This window comes from Leptopilina boulardi, unplaced genomic scaffold (assembly GCF_019393585.1).
Source record: "Leptopilina boulardi isolate dan_hultmark-lab unplaced genomic scaffold, ZJU_Lbou_2.1 LbouV2_151, whole genome shotgun sequence".
Taxonomy (NCBI): domain Eukaryota; kingdom Metazoa; phylum Arthropoda; class Insecta; order Hymenoptera; family Figitidae; genus Leptopilina; species Leptopilina boulardi.
In genome coordinates this window covers 1058438-1075708 of record NW_026137698.1, presented here as the reverse complement: position 1 = coordinate 1075708, position 17271 = coordinate 1058438, and the positions used below count along the sequence as shown (strand labels likewise).

Genomic DNA, 17271 nt, shown 5'->3' with positions numbered 1-17271 from the left:
GAAAGGATTCTCTATTATTAAGCATTTGGTCATTAATTTTCCCGTTATAATTATATTTACTTTCATTTTTTTTTTTTAAAAAAGAAATCATATGTTGCAAGATTAAAAGAAGTCATTGATTCAAAAGTTGAAATTGAACATTTTATTTACAGTCACTTCAACGATAATAATTAATCTAATTTGAAATTATCATTTAAAAAAGATTAAAAAAAAAAAAAAAAGTGACAGTTACACTTCGCAAATATGGAAGAATTTGATTGTTTCGCAAATTAAAAAACGACCCTTATTTATACAAAAGCATGGAACTAATGCTATAAACAAAATAAGAAGCTAAAAAGTTACAAGTAATTAAAAACACCGAGAAAAATATTTCTTTTTTTTTTTTTGTAATAAAAGTACTGCCATATATGTACAATGCGAATTATTTCATAATTATATAAATTAGTCTTCGTATGTCGCTTTGTAACTCTCTCTCTCTCTCTCTCTCGCTCTCTGTAAATACGTCTTAAAATGCTGTACTTAAGGCATTTATTTTTTGTATAAGTAGTATTTAATAAACACTACGTTTCAATATTTTTTTTTCTATCAATTTCTTTTTTTCCACTCGTTTTTTTTTTCATCCATTTCACTAAAAAATATAATATAATCTAAATTAACGTACTTATGCGCAACATTTTCATTTTTTCCATCCACAAAATTATCAATGCTGCCATAAGCATTATGGACGAGAATTTTTTTTTTGAAAAAAAAAATTAAAAGATGGAAGATGATTCAATGAATGATGATTTTGATTTTCCTTTTCATTGATTTAATATTTCTTTTTATGTTCGTCCATTGATACACCACCTGGTCCTAATGATACTATCATCAATAAACCTCCAACCACTGATAAAGTCTGTAAAAAATAAAAATGTATTATTTTCAAAGATACAAAATTATCGTTTAGTAATTCTAAAAAAACAAAAACAATTCTTTTTACCTGGAAGAAGTCATATTTAAGAAAATCTCTTAATGGTTTATAGTCAGGAATTGTCCACCATGCATTGTGATAGAAATTAAGACATGATAGAAGTAAAACGAGTAATAATGCACTCAGTTTCGTTTTATATCCAATACACACTAATAACATAAGTATACTGCCAACAATATCCAAGAATATTTGCATAAATGCAATTTCAAAACGTATTAATGTTATAAACATAAATGCCAAAAGAATTCTTCCAGCCAATTGTAAGAAATTTTTCGGTTTATTTTCACCAAGTGTTGGAACACCGGCAAATAATGAACGTCCTTCTTCACGTGATTCAGCTAAAACTAGTAGTAGTGCGCCAATTAATGCCAAATTTCTAAATAAGAAATGCATATCCCAAAGAATGCTGTAGGCAAATGTTTGTAGGACAACAATAAAGAATAGTACACCACAAGCGATGCTCACTTTAAAACGTCCAATAACCATAACACAACCTCCCAATTGGCCAATTAAATTAACAAGGACAAATATTGTTGCCAAAAATTTGCCACAACCCCACGACATGTCCATATATTCCCTTTGTTCGTTCCATTGAAACCACATTCGTAATCCATCCTCTAAAAATGTTGCTATTAGGCAAATTCTTGCCATTGTCGGCAAAATGTACTTCCCATTGCGAATTACCTAAAAAAAAGAATGAAGAAAAATAATTTTCATTTATAACATATTTATTGGAAAATTCAAAAATTTATTTTTGTTAGAATATTTGGAAACTTTTTTTAATTTTATAAAATTTCTTGACTTTTCCAGGTTTTTCCTGACTGAAAAAAAATTCCCTGACAATTCTAGGTTTTCCCTGATCGTAACAACCCTGTATTATTTAAAAAAAAAAATTGACAAAATTCGCGCTCGTTTATAAAAATAAAAAATATTCCATATGAAGAAATCAGGATACTTTCGAGGTTCCAAATACAATATTTCAAAAACTCACTCACATTCTTTTATCACAAAAGTAGGTTTGTGAAAGTGATCGAACAAGATTCTGAATTCAATCAACACACTTACGAAACGAACAATGAAGCAATTAATAAAAAAAAAACAAATTAAATCCAAATAAACTAAATTCATTTTCTAAGCAATATATATATATATATATATATAAAAAATTAGAATTTACTAAATGAAATTAATGTTACCAGGTCATTTCAAAAGTCGGCCACATAAAATTCAATATTGAAACAGATGTAACATATTCAAAATAGATATTTTTTTCCCTCAATTTCAAATTTCTCGATATTTTCCCATAATTAACTAATATATATGAAAATTTTAACAAATTTCTGTCATTATTTTGAAGGTTCATTGGCTTCCTTATTTTTGCATTGTTGGAACATTTTTACGCTTCATAACCTTATCTTAAAAATTCGTAAACATATATCAAAGTATTTCACATATTGTCGTTAAAGTCATTAAGCTTATACATATTAATTGTGTAATTTATTCAAGAAGAGGCAAAATATGTGCGCATAATATTAATTTCAGGTTAGAGTGACGTTGACAGAAAAATTATGATTTCTCATTACGTGGAATCTATTTATCAATTATCAATGCTTAGAAATTGAACACAACAAAAACTTTCAGAGATTTAAATATTTGTATTGTTTGTTTGTTTGTTTTTTTTGTTACCTGATCGGCAATATCCTCAGCTTTAGAAAGTACCTCCTGCTGCTGGATCATCGTGCTTTATATTTGAAAAACCAAAACTCCATGCACTCATATACACACACTCACGTGTCACTCCGGCTTCGCGCATACGAATACTCACAAAAAGATATTTTATCAGAAGATTTTTCGTTATATATTTAATGTGAAGATGTGGAGTTTACGCACTTCCGGTTACAGGGCTGTGTATTTGATCAAATGTTATGAAGGTACACTGCTCTTTAAATACATCTGATTTCTTGAATATGTAACAAAAATCAATATTTTAAAAAATATAAATCATTAAAACTATTAAAATTAGAAGAAAATAATGTTATTTTAATGTAAAACTGATTTAATTGATAGAAATATATGTTAATGGTACCGGAAATACTTACGCCACTCCTGAAGATATAAATTTAATTTATTTTCTAAAAATCTATGCTTATGACGTGGTCCACAAAATCGTAAACAAACTGAATTATGTTTTTTTCCTATAAAACACTTTTTGTTTTATATATAAAACCGATTGCATATATTTAGATACAAACTGAAAAAACAGTTTATATTAAAATAAACAGAAATGTATTTCTGATTTTGACTTTTTAAATTAATTTCGTGTTTAAATTTCGCGGGTTAGTTGGTCAATTGACTAGAGTTGGTAACATTGCACATGCGTGCGTTCACGATAACTTCCGATTAGTTTTGTTTGTGTTCACCGTCTTGAATAATAAAATAATAAATTTCTTCGTGTAGATTTTGTCTAAAACGTCTAAAAATGCCTAAAGTAAGACGAAGCAAAAAATCTCCACCAGAAGGTTGGGAATTAATTGAACCTACATTAGAAGAATTGGAGCAAAAAATGCGCGAAGGTAATTATTTCAGGTTATGTCTGTTTATTAAAACTGTTATTTTTTTGCCTTTTAACTTTAATTTGTTTATCAAATTTGAATTGTGTTTATACAAAATAACGTATTTATATTATAAATATTTAATAATTTAGATTCTATTATTTATTTTTGAAGTAAATTTTTTTCATAATTAATTTGCTATTTTTTAACCTATAAATGTCAATCACTTTACATTATTTTTCATCTTTATTAATTTTTCTACTTTTGTATCAAAAATTTTAAGGAAAGTTTAATTAAAAATTTGTTTATTATTTAGCTCAAACTGAACCTCATGAAGGAAAAAGAAAGCACGAATCGTTGTGGCCGATTTTTAAAGTGCATCATCAAAAATCACGATACATTTATGATTTATTTTATAGAAGAAAAGCTATAAGTCGAGGTAAATATTTTACTCCTTTGTTTAAAATTTTTTTAAAATATTTATTAGCTAATAATATTACCAATAATAATAATAATTTTTATTAGAACTCTATGAATATTGTCTAAATGAAAAGATAGCCGATCCAAATTTAATTGCAAAATGGAAAAAAGTTGGTTATGAAAATCTTTGTTGTTTGCGATGTATACAAACAAGGGACACGAGTTTTGGTACAAATTGCATTTGTCGAGTACCAAAAGGTAAATTAGAAGAAGGAAGAATTGTCGAATGTATTCATTGTGGTTGCAGAGGATGTTCCGGTTGATTATTTAAAGAAAAAAATTAATTAGCTTTTATAATATTAAAAATAAACTACATGTACATAAATATTTAACAGTAGTAGCATTGTAAGTTAATTGTAAAAAAAAAAATTGTATTTTTACAATCTCAAATTTAAAACGAAAAAAAAATCAACAAAATTGTTGACAATTTTCTACAAAATTTGTTATCAAAACAAATACTTGTTCGCTAATAAAAAGTCAAAATTATTATTGACACTTGTATCTATTTACGAAAATAAAAATAATATTGGAAATTAAAAATATTTTTTCATTAAAGTAACATTTTTTTTTTAATGAATTTAAAATAATAACTAGAAAAAAAATTAACAAACAACTATTATAAAAATTAAAATTATATCATGAATAATTAGTTTTTAATTTACTGGCAATTAAAACTTGTTATATTATAATTAATTATTTTTAAATATTATTGATTTTGACGCATGCGTACTAATATGAGGTGGGGGTGGAAAAATGACATTTGTTTTGTATTTCGTAAATATTTGGAAGTGTCCGCAAAACAATCACTTATTTTTGTTTATATATATATTCAAATGATTATTGACAAATATTTGAATAAATTTTTATATTTGACCAATAAATAGAAGATTAATCAGTTAATTAGAATATTTTTAAATCAGTGTTTACGTTATACTCGAAGGTAAAAGGAGAAATTAAAAAACGATAACAAAACAAAGTAAGTAAAAAAAAAAAAGTAATATTTTAAGATTATAAAACGTAAAAATATCTTCTTCAAATTATACTCTCCATTAATTAGCTATTTTTTCGATTCAAATATTAATAAATTTAAAATAATCAAACCTAACCTCAAAATATTTGAAAAGTAAAAAGAGCAGATAAACAACACAATAATAAACAAACAACGCAAAATTAATAGTTTTATAATTAAAAATTTTATGTTTCATTAATCAATATAATTAGTTGTATTAAAATTTGTATGATTTAAATTAAAATTTTTAATTTTGTTTTTAGAGGTTAGAAATCGTAACGTTTTGTTTTTTTTTTTATTTTTATTAATTTTAGTATTATATTTAAAAATATATTCGCTAATTTTTTTTAATTAATTAATTTAGTAATTAGTTTTAAAAAAATTAAAAATTGTTATTAAAAAAATGTTTAATTTCGCTAATTAAATAATGGAGTGTATAACTCAAAAATTAGAATGAAGAAAGTTATTATATTTTTCTTATAACAATTAAATTCATATTATAGATAAATAAAAGGAAAAAATGTTGGAAGTCACTTGTAACGATCGTTTGGGAAAGAAAGTTCGCGTTAAATGCAATGGTACGGACACAATAGGAGATTTAAAAAAATTAATTGCCGCACAAACTGGCACACGTTGGGACAAAATTGTACTCAAAAAATGGTACACTATATTCAAAGATCACATTCAACTTCAAGACTGTATCCTTTTTTTTAAAAAAAAACAATACTTTTTTCCATTTTAAACAATAAATAAAAATTAATATTAAAATAATAATGCTTGTAAAATATAACTTCTGATATTTTTAAAAGCTTTTTTTTGAAAAAAAACTGATAATTTTAATTAATTATCTAATTAACATATTAATCTCAAAAAAAAATTTTCTTAACATATTTTTTTAATAGATGAAATTCACGACGGAATGAATTTGGAACTGTACTATCAATAAATTGCTATATCTAAGAAATTAAATATATTTTATTCTTAATTATAATTTCTTTTGGTTTTTTTTCTATTTAATACACTGAACCTAGAATCTCTGGTATTTTTTTTTTTAAAGTTTTGGTGTTTATAAAAAATTTATCAGAGAGAAATTAATATGTGACTGGACAGATTTGATTTGAAAATTAATACAAATAAGCAGTCTATTTTAAAATCACACACAGCGCTGATTTTTCTAGACATTCCTTTTTTTTTATATTTATATTATAAACTATACACTTTTCACTCTAAATGCTTTCTTACTTTTTTGTGTGTGTATTTTTTTTTTAAAAAAAAAACGTTATCATTTGTATCACACATTATTCATAAAATATATATATTATATTAATTTTTTTTCATAAAATATATTATTCTTTTCATATAAATAATTTTCTATTCACAAACATACTTCAAACAATTATGGCAAAGCTCATTATTTACCTTTAAAATTTTATTTTCCATTATATTTTTAAATTTAAATAATTTAGTTATTTTATTTTGATAAATTGCAATTATTTAAATTTTAAATTTTGAAGAATAAAACTAAAGGAAATTGGCCTTACCAATATTAAAAAAAAAAAAAAAAAAATTGTCAGTACATTTATTATACTATGAAAATTCTATGACAATGACTCCCGTGTCTTCATTTTTTTAATCGTTAAAATAAAAAATAAATATCCTACATCTAAGGCATATAAATTTGTCATAAACTTTGTGAAATTCTGAAATTGAAAATTTTCAGACATTGCTTTTTAAGGACAAACTTTTCAAGTTGTTCTATAAAAAAACATTTAAATAAACACATAAACATTGAATAATCTCTGCCCTTGCCACAGAATTCACTTAAGTAATTAAAAATTGGCATTTTTAGAGTCCTTTTTGATTTGGCTCTTTTTTTTTTTTTTGTTTAGTTATTTAGAGATAAATGAGCATTTAAACAATACACCCAAAGAAAAAAATAAGAAACTGAGAAAAATTAACAAAAAAAGAAATAAACAAACTTGATAATGTTAGTGAGGCCTCTTGAAGGATTTTTCAGCATAAGCCAACGGGCTTTCTGGTTCTACAATTTCTCTGAATTCTCTGCTATTCCCTTTGTAAAGTATATCCTGTATATGTTGAACTATCAAGTCAATGGCAACTGAAACAAAAAGAAAAAAAATAACAATTTTCACGTAAACAAAAATTTTAAATTATCTAAATAAACTTTTTTTTAACATTATTCTTTATTTTGAACAAAAAAATGTTTGTTTTAAACAAATTTTAAATATTAATATTTTTTTTTTAGAAATTTCCATGTAACATTTTTTTATTTTATATTAATTAAAAAAATATTAAAATTATCTTCCCAAGTTTCATTTAAAGATTTAAAAAATATCTAATCAAAAAGAATGAGCGTAAATGATATTTTTATTTATCCATCTATTACAGATTTATTTCTCCAGTGTATATAATATATTATGCTGTCTTAATACTTCATTGTCGCTCTTGTTACAAAGTTTCATAAAAACTAAATTATTTCGTGTGTTGACAAAAACACATAATTATATTGAGGAAAAAATGTTTCTTAAAAAAATATTTTGACAGTACATGTGTTGGAATTAATAAAAAAAGGTGTGTGATATTTTTTTTTTTTTTTAATTAAAAAAAATTTGAGCATTTCTCTCGCAAAATATCCTGCCGACAATTGTTGTCAATTTATTTATATCATATAACAAATTCTATAATAGAATCATTTTTTTGTTTTGCAATAATTCATTTTTGCATTAAACCATCATTAAAAAATTAAGTAAAATTTATTTTTATTAATTTAATGATTATTTTTTATTTAGGAAGACATAAAAAATGTAAACAATATATATGTTTCATTCACAATCGGTTTATACATTCTTTGTATGAAAAAAAATAATAAAAAAAAAAATTAGATTTTATTTTAATAAAAAAATATTAAAGATTTATTTAATAACGATGATTGTGCAAAAATGTGATTTTTCTTCTAAATTGCATACAAAAAAAAAGAGAAAAAAAATTTCGAAATAATGTTAAAGAAACTAAATTATCGATTGTAAACACATAATTATTTAGTCAATATTCTAATGACATCACAATAAGAATATGTATAAAATAACATGGATAGTAAGTACTGAAGATTACTGGTAATAGTTGTCGATTGAAATAAATTGTAAATAATTTAAACTATATATAATTGCATTGACTGATAGACAAAAAAAATTCATTAGCTTATTTGTCCGACAGTTTGTTTAATAAATCGTTTTCGTGAAAAAAAAATTAATAATTAAAAATGCCCTATTATTTTTAAAAAATGCGACTTCAAAAGTTTTGTATTTTTTCTAATTTTTAACTTTCCGTCATTTTTAATAATAATTTTCTTTCATTTAAATTAATTTATTCAAAAGTTTTTTACACTTGAATCAGCATTGAAATCAAATTTCTCTTATTTATAGAGAAAATAATAAATCTAATCAATTATTTAATGTTTTAAATATTTTCTTCAATTAACATTAATTTAAAATACTTTGTCTACTTAATTAAGTTTTCCCAAAAAATTTCATTATTCTTACAAATTATTTTCATTTGTTCAAAATAATCAATTTTACCTTTAAATTAATTTATAAAAATGATTGTTCACGGAAATTATTTTATACAAAAATTATTAATTTTAGTAGAATCTAATTATGGAATGTAACACCAGAAAAAAATTCCAAATCTTAAAAAATCTGGATTTTTTTCAAAACACAAAAAACGGCATTTTAAATTGAAAAAAAGTCCGTAAAAAAAATTTAAAAAAAAAATAATTCACTTAAAATTAAATTGACGAACTAAATTTTATTCGCCATAAATTTTATATAATAACAAAAAAAAAAGGTAATCGACTTATATTATCAATATTTATATTAAAAAAAAATATTAAATAAAGTCACTCAGTGAATATCACGGAAGTCGAATTAATGAAGCAATTTTCTTTTTATCGAGAATCGAAAAATTTTGAAATATTTTCATTTCAAGAATTCATTGGATTATTAAAAAAAAAAAAACAATTCAATTTCTTTACAAAATATAACATAAAAAAAAGAAAATAAATTATTCTTTATATGTATAAAAAAAGTTTTTTTTTTTATCACCTCGTAAATTTTTTTAGCGAGTTGTCGGAATGCAAAAAAAAAATCGCAGATATAAAGTCGTCGGACAAATAGCTGCAGACTAATTAAAAAAAGAATAGAAGAAAAAACTGAAGAGAAAAGAATATAAATTGTCTTGTAAAAAGACAAAGTGTAAAAACATCCCTACAAATGAATCAGTCTGTGAATACAAATTGTAAAACTGTAGAGAAATACTTTCGACTAAAGTAGGCATTGCAACATCCAAAATCGCATCGCATTTTCGTCGAAGAATTTTTTTTGTTTCCCAAATTCTATTATAATTTTCATTCTCATTATTCTTATTTTCCTTACTATTATTATTATTATTATTATTATTATTATTCAACTATTATTTTCATTATTTTAATATTTTCATTATTATTGTTATAAAATGTTATATAAAATGCCGGCAGTTTTCGGGCAGTTTTTTTTGTGAAATCTCTCTCTCTCTTTCAAAATCTAAAAAGAAGAAAAAAAATCGGGTCGACGAAAATGCGATCGTTAAATTTAAGATTAATGCAAGGTCGACTTAAGCCTTGATTGGCTTAAGTTAGTCATCTGCTGAGGGTGTCAGATGATGTTGACGTACGCCTGTGCTGGTAGATGTATGGATGCTGCCCGGACGATGGATCAGCCTTTTTGAAACGCAAAATGTCCAAGATGTGATGAACTATTAGGTTTATCGCCACTGAAAACATACAACAACCAAACCATGTATGTTTTTTTTTTTTTTTTTAATTAATTTTTCTTTCTTTTTTTTTTGAGAGAGAGAAACGAAATTCATGGCTCACTTGTCACGTGTTAACTTGACAAAAAACTCAGTGCTCGTAGATTAAGAAGAAATTTTTAAACCTCAACCACCGGGCAGCACCCATTAATATAGGATCAGCTTTATTGTTAATAGATTTTTGTTTCTTTTGTCAAAGAAATAATTTTTCAAAAAAAAAAAATAAATAAATAAATAAAAATCACGATTTTTTTCAATAGAACATTCTGGATCGATTTTCAAATAAATAAAAAACGTAAAAGTAAATTTTACAAAATTTAAGGATTGCTGCTTTAATTTTAAAATTCCTGATCGAATTAAAAAAAATCCCAAATATTTTTTTTTATTTCATTTGAAAAATTAGTTCCAAGACAGAAGTTTTAATTAAAAAGTTAGTTCGTGAAAAATAATTATAGCCATGGGTAAATTATATTCAAAAGATACAGTAGTTACTCTTTTATATAATTTTAGATATTTACTTCATTATTTATGTAACTTTATTAAATGATATTAAGTATCTATACCATAATTTTTTAAAATATTAATTTAATAATACTTTCTTTTGTGATAAATTAACATTAATTTCACAAAAGATTATTATAAAAAAAAGTAACTAAGCCTATTGATTAATTATTTCCATGACAAGTATAATTTTTTTTTTTTTTTTTGTAGAAAATGATTCAGTGACGACAGGATATAGGAATTAAAGCTTTCTCTGTAAATGATTAAAAGAAATTTTACGCGAAAATTTTGATCATAAATATAATCGAGAGGTATTAAAAACTCTCAACAAGGTAATAATAATTGTTATACTAAAAACTTTGAAATTTTGTAAACAAAAAAAAATTGTTTCTATTATTTATTTTTATAATATTAATGGTATAAAAATATTTTTAAATATTCTATTTTTATAAAATATAAAAACCAGAATAAAAACAACTTTTCTTACATTTCCCGAAATTTTAATTCCCTTTGCCAATTTAAAAATTGCGTCGTTTTTTAATGACTTAATCTTTTGACGTCACGATGTTACATGCCTTTAAATTAAAAATAGTTATGAGATAATAAAAATAAAAATTCAAAACATTTCAAAAACTATTCTTTATCAAAATTTTTCCACTTGATTGTAAAAACAGTTATTGGAACAGAAAAAAAAAATTAGAGTTAAAAAAAGTTTAAAGCTAAAAAAGTATTTTTATAATTAATAATTACGATTACCAATTAATTTTAAACTAAATAAAAAAACTAATTAGATATAAAATAAATAAAAAGTATACTTGTCGAAAATCTTTCTACCTATTCTAAAATTTTTAAATTAAGCGTTTTAAACCAATTTTTCAGTTTGATTTCTCGAAATTCAAATATTACAAAAATAATAAATATTTCCTTTCAGAATTGTAATTTTTGAAGACAAAAATCGAAACAAAAAATTTTAGTCACATTAACTTTCAGGAATATTAAAGAATATAGAATAAAGAATAAATAATAAAATAAAAATTATATTTAAAAGTTTAAAACTTTAAAAATATTAAAATTTATAAAAGGAATAGCAATTGGAAAAAGTAATATTTAATTACCGGTATTGTCAGCTCCTCTGGGTATTATTACATCAGCGAATTTTTTTGTAGGCAAACAGAATTCTTCAAATGCTGGCTTCACATAATTCATGTACTGATTCAAAACAAATTCTAAGTCTCGTCCTCTTTCTTTAATATCTCTTGGCACTGAAGGAATTTTCAATAAATTATCATTAATAATTAATAAAATAATAAAAGAATAAAAATTAATTAATAAATAAATAAATAATAAAAATGTCAATTAAAAATATTCATATTAAACATAAATTATAAAATAATAAAAAGAAATTAATAATTACAATACCTCGTCTTGCTAATCTTGTGTCTGAATCTGTGTCAACAAACAATTTCATGTGAAACAAATCCCTTATTTTTTGATGATAAAATACGAGAATGCCTTCAAACAGAACAACGTCAGCAGGATATATTGTCGTTATCTGATCCTTAATTCTGTAAAGAAAAAATCAATCAATTTCAACAAAGAAGAAAAATAAAAAACATATTTTAAAAAATTTTTAAATATTTCTTTTCTTAAATTCTTATTATTCGAGACTTTATCTTTTTTTGTAAAAAGAACGCAATAAAAATCAAAAGGAAATAAAATATCAAATTTTCCAAAAACACAAACAAATACAATATTTTTCAAGGATAATCAAATGTGTTTCATCGTATTTTTTTGTTTATTATGACCGAGTTCAAATTTTTGTTTACGATAAAAGAATGGATTTCACAAGCATTGCCATATATATATAAATTTTCATTTTATTTCAATTCGTCAGTTAAACAAAATTTAAAGTCAAATTTTGTTGTTTTATATCAGAAATAATTTCTCTCAAGAACAGAAAATCAACAAAAATTTTTAAAAATATTAAAAAAAAGAAAATGAATAAAAAATTTGCTTGTTTAATATTTGTGATTATTTCAATTGTAATATTTGAAAAAAAATCGGAAGCTTGTGGAAAATGTGTATCACGTCGTCCCAATTATAAAAAAAAATTCTACTCTTTCTTTTCATTGGAAAATAAGAAAAATACAATAACATTGAAACCATTTTTTGAAAATTTAAAACAATTTCTTCAAGATTCAAACGGTAATTTTGTTTATCCCATTCCAGTGTTTATGCCAGTATTTATTTCTCAATCAGAGTTACCATCGCCAATTGAACATGAATGTCGGAAGAGAAAACGAAAAGTTAACTCATCATCAAAAGCAAAAAGAAAAATTAAACTATCATCACAAGTAAGTTTTTTAAAATTAGTTTTTAACAAATTTTTCTTAAATTATTTCCAATTTATTTTTCATACTTTTTATGAATAATTAATGTTATTTTGATAATTTTTATCAAAGAATTGGATTTTATTTCAAAATTTTTCTAAAATTAAAATATTTAAGTTTTTTCTTTTGAAGAGAAATAATTAAATAAAATATTTATTTTCAGATTCCTGTCTCTAATCAATATTATCGAAATCGTTAGATTCGTTCGTATTTTTATTTGAACTAAATAATGGAAATTATAAATAATTATGTTAATTATTGGAAATAAATTTATCGTTAATTTAAGAAATTACTTACAAACTGTTAGTTCTGTAATCGTAGGCAGGAATTTCACATTTAACACCAGCGCGAATGTCCTCTAATGTTTGAAGAATAAAATTATCATCAAAAGCATCAGGATGATCAAAATTAAATTGTCCTTTTTCGGCTTTCAATTTATCCTCAGGCGATAAATCTTTATAAAAACTGTCTTGTGATATACAAACAACTTGTCGTTGATCGTGATCCTTATCAACTTGGCCCAATTTTTCCATTATACGTTTACAGACAGTTGACTGTATCAAAACAAATAAATAATTAATTTTATCATAAATACCAAGAAGACATTAGTTTATAAAAGTATAATATTTCAAATAATCTTTTTATAAATATGAATCATACTTTGTAAACTCTCTCTCTTTTAAAAAAAAACCGCCGATAATTTTTGCAAAAAAATTATCAATTAATTAAAATTTAAAATTAACTAAAATCATTAGTTACATAACGTGGAATTATGGAAAATCGATTGTTGATAAAATTATAGAAAAATCAGGAAACGAAGATTGAGAAAATAGAAATTTTAGTAATTGAAAAAAAAAGAATAAATTTTAATTTTTGCGATTTTTCTTTTTTTTTTAAAATTATATATTAAACAAAGAAAAGTATCGGATGTCATTTTTATTTTTACGGATGCATAAAAATGTATATCAAAAAGAAAAGAAAATAGACTCACCTTGCCGCTAGCTGTACCTCCGGAAACTCCGATTAAAAACGGTGTTTTACTTTCGACACCACTCATTTTTCCATTATATGATCCATACGACATTCTTCGTGGATTACCCATATGCAGGGGTACATCTGCCATTATTAAAAATTCACTGCGATTTATTATATTTAAAGATGTGGTTAAAATGTACTGTTTCTCTTTGCAAAACAACGTAGCACTACTGTTGGCTCTTCTAGGAATTGATGACCAGAAATTAATAGCCACACGCGCGCGCACGTTGAGCTTTTTCACTACCACGTGCATGCAAACGATATTCTTTTTTTTTCCTGCGTACTGAAATAAACAATAATATAAATTATTAGTGCGAATAATGAAAAAAAAAAAAATAATAAAAATGTTGCCAGTAATTTAAAATAATTCTTTCTTATCAATTTAAACTCAAGGCACAATTTTAATTGTTATCTCATCACCAAACGAGAAGTTACCTTTTTTTTTTTTTATTATTTTATATAAAACAGTGAAGCAGACCGATTGGTACAGTATTTTTAAATGACAGCTCTCCTAACCTAAAAAAAATATCGTGATTAAAATACTGGACAACTTTCAGTAGTGTAATTAGATATTTCTTTTATCGACACACATGACACCCCGCGACAAAATAAAAATAAATAAATCTGCAAATAAGGCGGTGAAATTTATTTACAATAAATTATCTCAAAATATGTAAATAAATTAAATAATCCAAGTACTTACTTGAAATATTAATAAAACTCACAATAAAAAAAAATAAAACAGTTGCGATTAGATCGCAATGTTGAATAATATCCAACAAAAAAAATACCCGAAAAATTTGCAAAAAAATTTTTAAATTTGTAAAATTCAATTAAAAATTTTAAATATTCTCTAAATTCTCAAATAGTTAACATTTTCTATAATTTAAATATTAATTTATACTAAAAGTGTAAAAAACAATAAATAAAATTAATTAAAATGTTAATTAATTTGAATAGAGATAGTGTTAATTTAATTTTCTGTAAACAAAATTTTCATTTATAATTAACATCTATTAAATACATATATATAGATAAATATATTAATAGATTAAAAATATAATAAATTATACCCTGAAAAAATAAATGATTAACTCAATTAAAAAAAAATAGAATTTCTCACCACGTTGATTCATCTGAAAATATAATGATTAATTAACCAAAACATTCACAAAACACTTAAAAAACAAACACAAAACATTTATAAAACATATACAAAACATTAAAATATAAAAGACAACATAGTGACAATAGAAATAAAAGATAGAAATAAATTAAATTTTCACTGGTACTCCAGTTACTTATTCTTTTACTTACATTTTTTTTACCCGATTTCCCTACCTATTGCTATATTTAAAACGAACAAAAATGCCTATTTTTCCCGAATTTCCCTACCTATTTTTCTATTCTAAACGAAACTAATACCGCCCAGGTGCAAATGACCTACACTAGGGTTAACGTCCCGGGACGCAACCGTCACCTGAGCGATCTTCTCTGAAAAGAAAATATTTAATTAGTTAATTATTAAAAAATTATCAAAAATTTTTAATTTTCAATTCCACATGCATTAACTTTTGAGAATTAAATAGAAAATTTACTATACAAAATTGAAAAGTTTATAACAAGATTAATTAAATTATTTAAAGCTAATCAAATTTTATAAATCACTTTTTTTAATAGAAAAAAAAATTACTTTGACTGAATAAGTAAAATTACAAAATATTAAAAATATTGAACAAATAAATAAAGAACATACACATATATGTATATAAAGAATCAAAAAAACATTGACAAAAATATTAATTTACGTAGTATTAAGGAAGTAATCCACAAAACATGTAATACTTTAGAAAGTGGTGAGTGTTACAAATTTTAAGGGGCTAAATTTCCGAAAATATCACATGTTTTTTTTTTAGATTTTTACTCCTAAAAAATACCAGAAAATAATAAATTTTGTCAATGGTGTCACTATGTTGTCATAATTCCTTCCCTGTTTTTTTTTTAATTTTTAATATTTTATTTCGATCAATATATCTACTTTTTTAAAAACGTTTCTAAATACATTAAATTTTTTTTAAAAAGTCAAGAATATTTCAAAAATTAAGAATATTTAAAAAAAATTAATTTTCAATTTATAAATCTATTTTAATTGAATTTATTTTAAAAAAATAACTATTTTAAACAGGGAAGGGGTTGAATAAAAAACGACTCATCGATCGGCGAATCATCCCTCGTCGGGACAATAACGTCATTGACACTCTCGAGCGCTTCTAGACCAGCTCCCGAAGATCCCTCTTTCTTGCTCGCACTTCTGCGCGAGGCCGGGAGCTCAAAAAAAAAAATGTTATAAAAAAAATAAGAAAAAAGAAAAAAAAATTTTATAAAAAAAAATGTTGCAGGGGCCACTTTTCTTCTTCCACATCCTTCCTAGTCATCTTCAGGTATTTGGAAAATTGGAATGGAGCTGAAAAAAAAAATTATTAAAAATTAAATTATACAATTATTTTCTTAAAACACTATTTTTTAATCAATTAAATTAATTTTCAATTAATTTAATTAATTAAAAAATAATTAAACAGATTTAAAAATTTTTAAGACAAATATAATTTTTAAATTTGTATATAAAATTGAAAAACACTCACCTATATGAGGGGATTTCTGCATAATGTTAGAAATACGATGACACCATATCCTTTTTATAAAAGGACTTCCTTCTCTGGACCTGAAAAAAATATAATAATTCATGATGTTATAAAATAAAATATTAAAAATCCTCAATAAAATAAATTATTTTTAAATATCTATTGATATTTATAAATATTAACATTTTATATTCTATCATGTTATAAATATTACAATAAATTTTTATTTAACTTTTTATTCCATTTATTGATATTTCTAAAAAAATATTGGAAATAAAAACTCACCTATAAGGGGGAATTTTTGCGTCGTGTATAAAATACGATGACAGCATAGCTCAAATCTTTCTGCTACTGGACCAACTGCCTGAAAAAAAATAATTTATTATATTATATGTGCAAAATAAAATATTAAAAATCATGAATATTATCAATTATTACATTCTTTCAATAAAACAATTATAGGAAAAAATTTATAATCGACTATTACATTGAACTGCGACTCAGCAATGCAAGATCTCCTCCAGGAGCAGCTCCGCAACAAACACCCATCCTTCACGATTTGGACACCTGTAAATTGAAGAAAAAAAATTATTTTCCATAAAAACTTAAAATAAGATTTACAAAATAAAATAAAAAATAACTTTAATGTAATTTTCACAGAAAATTGTTTAAATTATACATTTTGTAAACTAATAATAATTAATAAGTAAAATAATAATCATTTTTATCAAAAGCAGAAAAAACTAATAAAACTACTATTAAAATGAAAAATAGAATTTTCAGAAAAAAAAAATGTTTATTATTTAAAAATAATGTAAAATCTTAG

The 17271-nt window shown here is 23.3% G+C and overlaps 5 protein-coding genes across 8 annotated transcripts; 3 read left to right on the top strand and 2 right to left on the bottom strand.

Moving 5' to 3' along the window:
- Positions 1 to 123: 123 nt before the first annotated feature.
- On the bottom strand, positions 124 to 2822 carry LOC127276743 (surfeit locus protein 4 homolog). Its single transcript, XM_051297380.1, has 3 exons — positions 2657 to 2822; positions 980 to 1654; positions 124 to 895 (listed from the first exon to the last, which is right to left on the bottom strand). Exons 1-3 carry the CDS (start codon positions 2705 to 2707, stop codon positions 809 to 811), a joined length of 813 nt encoding a protein of 270 aa, XP_051153337.1. The 5' UTR covers positions 2708 to 2822; the 3' UTR covers positions 124 to 808.
- A 514-nt stretch (positions 2823 to 3336) lies between these two features.
- LOC127276738 (protein BUD31 homolog) lies at positions 3337 to 4542 on the top strand. Its single transcript, XM_051297374.1, has 3 exons — positions 3337 to 3543; positions 3839 to 3961; positions 4048 to 4542. The coding sequence occupies exons 1-3, from the start codon at positions 3450 to 3452 to the stop codon at positions 4263 to 4265; spliced, it is 435 nt and encodes a 144-aa protein (XP_051153331.1). The 5' UTR covers positions 3337 to 3449; the 3' UTR covers positions 4266 to 4542.
- A 200-nt stretch (positions 4543 to 4742) lies between these two features.
- Positions 4743 to 6002, top strand: LOC127276740 (ubiquitin-like protein 5). The gene is made up of 3 exons (XM_051297377.1): positions 4743 to 4978; positions 5515 to 5709; positions 5914 to 6002. The coding sequence occupies exons 2-3, from the start codon at positions 5532 to 5534 to the stop codon at positions 5955 to 5957; spliced, it is 222 nt and encodes a 73-aa protein (XP_051153334.1). The 5' UTR covers positions 4743 to 4978; positions 5515 to 5531; the 3' UTR covers positions 5958 to 6002.
- Positions 5969 to 14293, bottom strand: LOC127276737 (uridine-cytidine kinase). Of its 3 annotated transcripts, none has more exons than XM_051297372.1 (6): positions 14245 to 14293; positions 13760 to 14088; positions 13066 to 13322; positions 11798 to 11943; positions 11494 to 11640; positions 8817 to 9838 (listed from the first exon to the last, which is right to left on the bottom strand). In XM_051297372.1, the coding sequence occupies exons 2-6, from the start codon at positions 14054 to 14056 to the stop codon at positions 9705 to 9707; spliced, it is 981 nt and encodes a 326-aa protein (XP_051153329.1). In that variant the 5' UTR covers positions 14057 to 14088; positions 14245 to 14293; the 3' UTR covers positions 8817 to 9704. The 3 variants fall into 3 exon arrangements, with proteins under 3 accessions (XP_051153330.1, XP_051153329.1, XP_051153328.1); XM_051297371.1 differs by having other exon boundaries at positions 13760 to 14086; positions 14239 to 14259; XM_051297373.1 differs by lacking the exons at positions 8817 to 9838; positions 14245 to 14293 and adding an exon at positions 5969 to 7130 and having other exon boundaries at positions 13760 to 14086.
- On the top strand, positions 12252 to 16015 carry LOC127276739 (uncharacterized). Of its 2 annotated transcripts, none has more exons than XM_051297375.1 (2): positions 12252 to 12732; positions 12932 to 13075. In XM_051297375.1, the coding sequence occupies exons 1-2, from the start codon at positions 12376 to 12378 to the stop codon at positions 12965 to 12967; spliced, it is 393 nt and encodes a 130-aa protein (XP_051153332.1). In that variant the 5' UTR covers positions 12252 to 12375; the 3' UTR covers positions 12968 to 13075. The 2 variants fall into 2 exon arrangements, with proteins under 2 accessions (XP_051153332.1, XP_051153333.1); XM_051297376.1 differs by lacking the exon at positions 12932 to 13075 and adding an exon at positions 15989 to 16015 and having other exon boundaries at positions 12279 to 12732.
- The last annotated feature ends 1256 nt before the right edge of the window (positions 16016 to 17271 follow it).

What these genes read in the sequence shown, in the direction of transcription:
- LOC127276743 (XM_051297380.1), bottom strand. Translation starts at nt 2,707, where the DNA reads ATGATCCAGCAGCAGGAGGTACTTTCTAAAGCTGAGGATATTGCCGAT. An exon ending in CTGAGGATATTGCCGATCAG is followed by an intron (nt 1,655 to 2,656) that starts GTAACAAAAAAA and finishes TCTTTTTTTTAG; the next exon opens with GTAATTCGCAATGGGAAGTA. An exon ending in TTAAATATGACTTCTTCCAG is followed by an intron (nt 896 to 979) that starts GTAAAAAGAATT and finishes TATTTTTTACAG; the next exon opens with ACTTTATCAGTGGTTGGAGG.
- LOC127276738 (XM_051297374.1), top strand. Translation starts at nt 3,450, where the DNA reads ATGCCTAAAGTAAGACGAAGCAAAAAATCTCCACCAGAAGGTTGGGAA. An exon ending in GGAGCAAAAAATGCGCGAAG is followed by an intron (nt 3,544 to 3,838) that starts GTAATTATTTCA and finishes TTTATTATTTAG; the next exon opens with CTCAAACTGAACCTCATGAA. An exon ending in AAGAAAAGCTATAAGTCGAG is followed by an intron (nt 3,962 to 4,047) that starts GTAAATATTTTA and finishes AATTTTTATTAG; the next exon opens with AACTCTATGAATATTGTCTA.
- LOC127276740 (XM_051297377.1), top strand. Translation starts at nt 5,532, where the DNA reads ATGTTGGAAGTCACTTGTAACGATCGTTTGGGAAAGAAAGTTCGCGTT. An exon ending in TCACATTCAACTTCAAGACT is followed by an intron (nt 5,710 to 5,913) that starts GTATCCTTTTTT and finishes TTTTTTTAATAG; the next exon opens with ATGAAATTCACGACGGAATG.
- LOC127276739 (XM_051297375.1), top strand. Translation starts at nt 12,376, where the DNA reads ATGAATAAAAAATTTGCTTGTTTAATATTTGTGATTATTTCAATTGTA. An exon ending in AAATTAAACTATCATCACAA is followed by an intron (nt 12,733 to 12,931) that starts GTAAGTTTTTTA and finishes ATTTATTTTCAG; the next exon opens with ATTCCTGTCTCTAATCAATA.
- LOC127276737 (XM_051297372.1), bottom strand. Translation starts at nt 14,056, where the DNA reads ATGCACGTGGTAGTGAAAAAGCTCAACGTGCGCGCGCGTGTGGCTATT. An exon ending in GATTACAGAACTAACAGTTT is followed by an intron (nt 11,944 to 13,065) that starts GTAAGTAATTTC and finishes TTTTCTTTACAG; the next exon opens with AATTAAGGATCAGATAACGA. An exon ending in CACAAGATTAGCAAGACGAG is followed by an intron (nt 11,641 to 11,797) that starts GTATTGTAATTA and finishes AAATTCCTTCAG; the next exon opens with TGCCAAGAGATATTAAAGAA.